Raw genomic sequence first — 8,346 nt, 5'->3', positions numbered from 1 at the left:
AGTGCCTACAATCACCAAAGATTTATGGGGTAACGGGTAACTCCAGAAACCATGTAAAACAAGAACTGATGGGTTTCACATATCAATGGACAAGCTAAGTGTTCTTTTTGCTACTGAATAACATTTAGCACCACAGTTGATGACTTGATGTACAGTAACTTGATTACCATAACATTATCGAGTTCAATAATGTTAGTTTTCAGTTAGTGACTTGGTGATCAGTGTATCAATATAGGCCTCAAAGAGTAGTCAACAACACATTCCATCAAGCCACAAAGCTAAATTATAGAACAGCTTAGCTGAAGGTAACTTGCAGGGGAAATCAGAACTTAGCGGAAAGACAGTACCTTTTCCAGGGCAAGCAAAAGGAAATCATCATTTCTCCATTTTCATAAATAGTTCATCTTTTATTTAACTATCCATTACTCAGTGAGCAGAGGTGGTCTCTCCACCCTCAAAGCCAAGCCCATACAACACACCGGCATATTTCTCAGTTAACCCGTTGAAGTATGCCTCTTTAAGCTTCTTGAAGGACAGCGCTGTCACAAGCGAATCAGACCCTGCCTGGTGGCAGATTCCAACCCTTGCGACGTCAAGCAACTCAGCAAGCTTGTTCAAACCTCCATGGAGGCTATTGCAGAACCTCATCAAGTGTTTGATGTCGTAGATAACAGGAAAGTAAATCTTGCTGAGATCGAAGAATCCTGACATTGTATCAGGCAGATTTGTGCCGGTGAGTAGCTTGAGCAGGTAGCCAAAGTCGTAGCCACTATGAAAAGTCACCCACTGCACATCTGAATTCAATACTACACCGGAGGACATGAGAAGCTCAGCGAACCGGCGAGCGTCAGCTCCGTCAGCAGCATGGCGAGAGAAGTCAATACCACTACGACGCAGCAGATCGATGGAGTCTGATGCAGCCACATCGGTCCGAGGGTCAAAACCTCGAAAGTTGAACTGCCACACGCAGGGTCGGCCGTCTGCGCCGAGCGCCGGCAGCCCACCATGCTCGTTGGAGAAGGTGAGCCCGAGCTGAATAAGCTTCAACATGTCAACGTTGGCCTTTAGGGTGGCGTAGTTGAACTCGGCAGCCGTCTTGTAAGTGCCGAGCGGGCGGCACACAACGCCGGGGAACTCCGTGTCCATGGCCACATAGGGATAGTCGTCGACGATGTCGCGGATCATGGCGAACTCTGCCTCGAGGTTGTCCGCCCAAACCTCGCGGATCTCTACATCTTCCGGCTTCTCCGCGGCAGGTGTCGCCATCGGTTCGGGCGCATCCAAGATTTGAGCTTTATTCTCCTCTCCTCTTCGGTCGCTGGAGCTCTTCTAGCAGCAAAGCCTAGGGTTCGCGTGGGCAGCAGGAGCGGAAGCGGGAGCGAGGGCGGGGGGAGCAGGGGGCAGGGGGACCACGGGTTAGCGGCGAGGGGTGGGGGCTCCCATGGGCTGGGTGGATGGGGGGATGGGGGTGGCGAGATCCGGCGAGAAGAGGAGAGGGGAATTCGGAGAAAGACGAAGAGCGCAGACTCGATGAATGGGGAAAGTGGATGCCGTGCGCCGCCGGGCCACGATTGGTGCACGTGGCGGGACCCAAAACGTGGGACCCACGGGCATGATTGCCGCCCAGTCGAAGACTACCGGGCTGATGAAACTCACCTACAACAGCAGGTGATGTGTGTAATAACACACAGAAATCATATTTTGAAGAGATAAATTTTTAAATAAATTTTATCTAATTACATGTCTCAGTCCTATAATCCATTTATCCATCCACTTATCTTTGTTCTCACATAGTGGCTTCTCTCTTTCTTAGGACCTGTCTGGAGCCATTAGCATTTAAAAAATAATAGCTAATGCAATTTTTAGCAGAAGGCTATTTGGATTCATTTGCTAATTGGTGGTTGGACAGTGAATTGAAGGTGCATATGAACCATTGTACCTATTAGCAACTCTAAACCTGCTAATGGAACTAATAATCAGTAGCCTTTCAGCTAATAATTAGCAGGTTTATTTGGATCCACTGATACTAATTTTAGCTGCTAATTTTTAGTGCTACACTGCTAATGGATCCAAACAGATCCTTAATTTCATATCATTTTACTTAGTTAACATCACAAATAATGCACATAAAACCCACCCTAGTGTCTGGGGTGAGACTAGCCTAAGACCAATCTTATTGAAAAAAGTTAAATGCACCAGAGATCAATTAACTTGTGAGGAGGTTTCAGTTGGGTCCATCAACTTCCAAAGTGGTTTTTTGGCTCCATGAACTTTTAAAATGGTTCACTGCAGATCCATACTCATTTATTTAACCTTAAATCCAAAGTACATTTGCAGAAAACATCATACCTTTCTTTATCTTCTACGCGCTCACCCTTCCTGCTCCAGTCCTGACGCTGACGCCATGGCGTGTGCTGCCGTCGCGGCTGGAGCGTCTCGTCGATGTCGAACTCGCTGAGGCAAACCACGCACTCGAGCGCGCCCTTGCCGGCCTTGTGCGCACCCTCGACCGCGCGTACCCGACGTTGAGCTCGTTGCAGCAGCCGACGAGGCTCAGCCCCGGCTCCGTGATGAGGTAGTCGAGCAGGTGAGGTTGAAGTCCCCGAGGACGGCGAACTAGTGCCTGCCTCTCCACACTTCCGACAGCCTGTACACCGAGAAAAATCCTCTCACGGCCACCTCCACTGCTTGGAAAGCCTGGAGCAGCTCCACCTTGCCTGCCTCCTCGCCCTCACCGCGCCTACGGCTGTGGTACAGCTTCATGGCCGCCTCCTGCACCCATGGGCCGCTGTTGGGGTCCACCTCGACACCGAGACAGCGTCTCGAGCTCCCGGTTGCGGTAGCCAGACTTGGGCTCCGGCGCTGGCCTGGGCTTGAGCGCGTGCAGCTCGTGCGGGCGCACGACGCGATCGTACTCGAGCACGGGCTTGCCGGCGAGGTTGGGCTCGCCGAGGCCGAGCATGAAGATGCAGCTCTGCATCTGGCTCTCGATGGCGTACATGATCTTGGCCGCGAGCGTCTCAGACTTGTCCCACACGGCGAGGCGTGGGAGCAGGCTGGCCTCGCTGACCTGGCACACGACGGTCGCGGCGCTCCTGGGCAGCTGCCACACCTTGGACGCGCTGCGCTCCCGCGGGAGCACGCCCCCGGAGAGCGCGGACACCAGTTCCACCTCCCGCGCCGCGAGGGACTCGAGCCAGCGCGCGAGCTCGCGACAGCTGGCATACCCGTGCGTGTCGGTGGAGTGCAGCTTCGAGTTTCCAGGTGGTGGCTAGCAAGACGACGACGACCGCCACACGCGCACGCCTGCTGGCCCCGGAGCAAGACATGGTGGTGCCGCCACCCAGCATCTCCTGGCACCTTGAGCGGCTGCTGGAGACCGGCGTGGGGTCGGATGTCACCTTCTCCATGGAGGACGGCGAGTTCCAGGCGTGTCACGGCCGTTGTCTCCAACCTCTTCACCGGGTGGGCGCGGCCGAGCTCAGCGCCAGGCACATCACCTTCTCGCCCTGCAGCATGTTGCACGTCGCCTTCTGGACACTGGGTGCGTCGTCCTCAACTCCTCCGCGGCTCTCGAGCCCACCTACCTGGACCGCCATTCGCCTTTGGTCCTGCGGGTCAGCGGTGGTAGCCTGGCTGGACGCCTTCGCCGACGGATCCGTCATCTATGTCAGCCTCGGGACGTAGCACGCGCTGTCGCCGGAGCAGGCGGCGTGCGTGGCGGACGCGCTGGCTCAGAGCTCGGTGGCCTTCGTGTGGGCCGCGGGGACGCTCACCGTGTTGCCGGAGGGGTTCGAGGCGGCCACGGCTTCGCGGGGCATGGTCATTCGTGGGTGGGCACCGCAGGTGGAGATCCTGCGCCACCACGCCGTGGGGCATGAACATCCGGAAGAGGTGGAACGAGAGGTCCCTGGTGTTCTCGCGCGTAGCCCGGTGGGAGCAACGACGAGGAAGGGAACGGCAGCGTGACGACGGCAACGGACGGGCAGGCAGCCAGGAGCGGCTCGAGGAGCGGGGCGTTGCCCGCCGTGATGGCCACAGTGACCGAGAGCTTGAGGCCACCGCGCGTGGCGAGCAGCGCGATGAGGTGGGCGGCCCGTGCCCCAGAGGCGATGCGTGGCGAGCACCGCACCAGGCAGTAGCGGTTAGGTGGTGGGCGGCCCGCGCCTCGGGCCGGTGATTCCTTCGCGGGCGCGGCTGAAGCGCCCTCCTCCAGCCGCCGCTCTTCCTCCTCGCCGTGACGCGCCAGTGCGCGGCCGCGGTGCCCGTTGGCCAAAGCTACCCGCACCGTGGAGGTCCGACCATGGCCGCTCCACACCTGGCTCGCGCGTCTCCCCGTGCCAACCCGCCTCGACGCCATGGAGGTGCTCGTCGTCGGTGCACCACCCCAGCAGCCGGACGATGTTGTGGTTTGCTTCACTGACGCGAATGGAATGATCGGTGTCAAGGCTGAAGCTGCTGTTGTAAATGCCACAGAGATGTTGCATCGGCTGCCATGGCGTGCTCGAGCAGCAGCAGGACCCCGAAGACGCGTCCATATCCAGCTCGTTATTTCCAGCCTGCAGTGTCCATCCGTCCCTCCGCCGGGAGCTCCAGCATGACGCCCTCCTTGCTGTGCAGAGCGCTGGAGGCCTTGCCGAGCTCTAGCGTGCGTTGGTCCGAGATGAGTGCCAGCTGCAGAGCAGCTTGTTGTCCTGGCGTCTCTTGGCTGTAGAGTGAGCTACCAGTTGGGCCCGCATGGCCACAGCAGCGGCTCGCCAGCGCGCCCGCAGCAGCGACGGCAGGCGTCAGGGAGGTTGGGCCCGCATTGCCACAGCAGTGGCTCGCCAGCGTGCCTGCAGCAGCGACGGCGGGCGTCAAGGAGCCGTCCGCGTACGTGACGTGGTGCGGGAAGGGGTTTTCTACAAATGTGCTTTGAATTTAAGGTTAAATAAATAGGTATGGACTGTAGTGAACCATTTTAAAAGTTTATGGACGCAAAAAGCCACTTTGGAAGTTGATGGACCCAACTGAAACCTCTCCACAAGTTAATGGATCTCTGGTGTATTTAACTCTATTGAAAATATTATTGAAGTTTTATAGACATTAAATAAGGTACCACCTTAACAAAAGGGTGTTACAATTTTATCAGGATGAACGAGTCATCACTATTTCCCACGACTTGAAAATCTGATGAACCCCGCACTGATCCTGCTTCATTTCATCTCAGCGATCCACTACGGCCTGTAACACGCGTATCTCCTTGCTATCTCCTCTTCATTCCCACATACTCCTGTCATCTCCCTTTTCTCCACGCCTTTCTATTTAGAGGGGAACTTTAACGTGATTGTGGTCCGTCCCAAAAATAAGTGATTGTGGTTATCTAGTGATACTAGATGTGTGACTTCGTGAGCAGGGAAGAGGACACAATTGGCTGAAGTGCGAACAAGGCAAAGGGCGCGACAGGGGCGATGGGGAAGGCTGGAGCGGGCATCGGTTGGGGGAGCAATTGCTCAGCGACGGGGAATGATTTGGCTGTGGGCAACGACTGAAGGAAGAAGATAAGGTCGGTTATTTGACTGTCATGTGGACCTCACCTGACAATGCCTAACTCATCTATCCATCCCGTTCCTCCAAGCAAATAAGAAAATAAAGCCATTCCATCTCAGACCAAACAGAGATTCTGAAAATAAAAAACGATTTGCATGAGAACCAACCATGTGCATTAAATCCTAGAAAACTATTGATCCTACTTCTACTTCGAATCGAACTGACCTGGACGTGTCGGCCGGGCCTGAGCCTAGCTGCTCCGTCCCCAATGTGTCGTTGTGCTGCTGCTCCCCCGCGCTGGGAGGTGGCGGCCTCGACCTGGGTGTCCGAGTCCCCGCGCCGAGCGGCCGAGCACCCGTGACGGGCGCCTGCGACCCCGCACCGGGAGGCAATGCGCTAGCCGACCGCGTCCCTACCTCCTCCGTGTCCGACTAGGGTTTGGGCGAGGGAAATGCATAGTTTTTTAGGGGCATTTTGGTCTTTTCGTAGGCATCCACAAGGGCAGCTCACAGTGAAGTCTAACGGAGATGACGAGAATGTCAAATAGAAAAGGAAAATGAAAGGGATGAAGAAATAAGAAAGATTTTGAGTTTGGGTGCAAAAAAAGATAACATAATTTTTTTTTCAATGTCAAATAGGAAATTTTCTCTTATGCTACCTCTGTCCAATTTAGTGGTAAAAGCTCAAGGCAGAAAGCCAGCCCACTTCGCAAGAGGCACACAGGAACCAGAAAGCAACTATCAAAAGTGTTGTGAACTAGAACTATAGAGGCTGTTTCGTTCGCAACCTCGTGCGTGGGAGCCGTGGCCAGGCAAGCTTATCAAATGCCAGGCCTTCGAAATTGAAAGTCCGCCCGTGTCCGTGTGGAATAAGGATCTGGCAGGGGTTCGGGCCGGGCCGGGCCTAGCCCATTTCTGGGTCCGGGCTCAGCATTGCACCGCGCCCGGCTCGGCAGCGCTGCGGAGGAGCACGGTCGGGCGCACTCGGGTCGGTGAGTTGACCACGCCACTTGCCACCCGACCTGACGCATCTCCCTCGCCAGACACATCGGCGCATCAGGCTCGGCCACCACCAACCACCCCTTCAGGCCGTCCTCTTCCCTCCCACCGATTCGCTCGCTCGCCGCCCGCCCGCCCGCGCGAGATCTAGACCAGGCGTCGCAGCCGCGGGCCGACGGGATCTCTGTCCTCCCGACGCGACGAACCTCTAGGACGGCGCCGAAGACGAGGAGGAAGCGGGGGCCATGGAGGCGTCTTCCTGGGACGCCCTTCGCAAGCAGGTGACAACCCGGCCCTCGGATCCCACGCGCTTTTTCTTCCCATCTGCAGTTCCATGGATCCTCTCGGTCCCGCTCTCGCGGCTGCGTAGCCCCGTGCGTGTCTCCCAAGTCTCTACTTGGGATCTGGCTCCTGTCAAATCCGCGATGGAGTGGGGATACAGGCGCGCAGAAGTGAGGAGGGACGAATTTGGAGGAGCCTGCTCTGTTGGTCGTTGAATTCGTAGGCTACTCGTGTCCGGAGTGAATGCTGTGCCGAGAAAAGTTGAATTGGATTCAGTATCTTCGTTTCGACAATCCGTTAGTAGTCTAGTTGTTCGTTTGTAACGTCATTTAGCATTTCTCCCAGTGAAGGGGCAACCTGTAGCAATGGTGCACTGATTGAATGCTATACTGTCTAGATTTCGTTTCCTGCAGCTCTAAAATGAACCTTTCATTGACTTGCTCTGTCTTCACAACGAAGCCATGTATGTTTACAGGTAATATGATTGTAGAGGATTTCAATCCATCTACCTGTGGTGGCCTGTTTTTCCCCACTTATATGCTTTATCGCCATATGTTTTAAAATATTTCTCGTTTAAGACTGCCAATGTTCCGAAACATGGCATATTGTATTAGCTAGGCTACTCTTGTTTTTCCTGTCTTGTCTGGTTATTGGTGCGTAAGGTTTACCATGTTTTGAATGGTTTATTATCTCCCCTTTCAGGCAAGGAGGTTGGAAGCTCAGTTAGATGACCAAATGATTGCATACCGTAAACTGGTTTCTATGAAATCAGATGGTTCAGAGAACGATATTGAGTCTGATATAGAAAGATCGCTGAAGCAGTTGCAGCAAGTAAATTCGCAAATGCAAACGTGGGTATCATCAGGAGGTTCTGAAGTTCTTTCTCATACTCTGACTCGTCATATGGAGATTTTGCAAGACCTTACTCAGGTCCTGGTTGCCTCTTAGATTACTAAGTTCTATTCGTCATAACTACTTTGAATGTACTGTTAAGAAGGCACCACATATGACATGACTGTACTCCCATTTTGACACCATGATTTGTTTCATCCAATATAGGAATTCTATCGGCTTCGATCAAGTCTCAGGGCGAAACAACAACATGCTTCTCTCCTTGACTTGAGAGATTTTGACAGAGCAAAGTTTGATGTTGAAGATCCATCAGACTCAGCTGATCAAGCTCTTCTCAGGGAACAAGCTGCGATTGGCAGGAGTACTGGACAGGTACGAATATCCTCCTTTCGGGCATCCTTCAATTGTTTCTCCTAATTCTTCTTGAGAGAACAATATGGAAGGACACTCCTGTAAAAAAAGCATCAATATGAATTCCAAACATTTGGACTAGAACTTCCATTACCCTTTCTTACTGGAAGATGATTTCATGGCACTGGGTCAAATAATGGAACTCACTACATGAAGTTAAATAAAGAACCATGCGTACCCCTCCTTGGAAATTGATAGAAATGGACCCATGCTACCATGCCAGTATTACCTTTTACACCTATGACAAATGGTTCGTACTTTTTGAGTGAACATG

The 8,346-nt window shown here is 53.7% G+C and overlaps 2 protein-coding genes across 2 annotated transcripts; one reads left to right on the top strand and one right to left on the bottom strand.

Annotated features, from left to right (window-relative positions):
* Positions 1-364: 364 nt before the first annotated feature.
* Positions 365-1,479, bottom strand: LOC136546228 (probable CCR4-associated factor 1 homolog 7). The gene has a single exon (XM_066538192.1). The coding sequence runs from the start codon at positions 1,264-1,266 to the stop codon at positions 427-429; it is 840 nt and encodes a 279-aa protein (XP_066394289.1). The 5' UTR covers positions 1,267-1,479; the 3' UTR covers positions 365-426.
* Positions 1,480-6,547: 5,068 nt separating this feature from the next.
* On the top strand, positions 6,548-8,093 carry LOC136546227 (Golgi SNAP receptor complex member 1-1-like). The gene is made up of 3 exons (XM_066538191.1): positions 6,548-6,808; positions 7,512-7,739; positions 7,869-8,093. The coding sequence occupies exons 1-3, from the start codon at positions 6,773-6,775 to the stop codon at positions 8,076-8,078; spliced, it is 474 nt and encodes a 157-aa protein (XP_066394288.1). The 5' UTR covers positions 6,548-6,772; the 3' UTR covers positions 8,079-8,093.
* Positions 8,094-8,346: the final 253 nt, after the last annotated feature.

Source organism: Miscanthus floridulus, chromosome 3 (genome assembly GCF_019320115.1).
Source record: "Miscanthus floridulus cultivar M001 chromosome 3, ASM1932011v1, whole genome shotgun sequence".
Lineage (NCBI taxonomy): Eukaryota > Viridiplantae > Streptophyta > Magnoliopsida > Poales > Poaceae > Miscanthus > Miscanthus floridulus.
Note: the sequence above shows the minus strand (reverse complement) of the source record. Positions and strands in the feature narration are given on the sequence as shown.

Coding starts and splice junctions, on each gene's coding strand:
- LOC136546228 (XM_066538192.1), bottom strand. CDS start 1,266: ATGGCGACACCTGCCGCGGAGAAGCCGGAAGATGTAGAGATCCGCGAG.
- LOC136546227 (XM_066538191.1), top strand. CDS start 6,773: ATGGAGGCGTCTTCCTGGGACGCCCTTCGCAAGCAG. Junction 6,809..7,511: donor GGGACGCCCTTCGCAAGCAG/GTGACAACCCGG, acceptor CTCCCCTTTCAG/GCAAGGAGGTTGGAAGCTCA. Junction 7,740..7,868: donor TTTTGCAAGACCTTACTCAG/GTCCTGGTTGCC, acceptor CATCCAATATAG/GAATTCTATCGGCTTCGATC.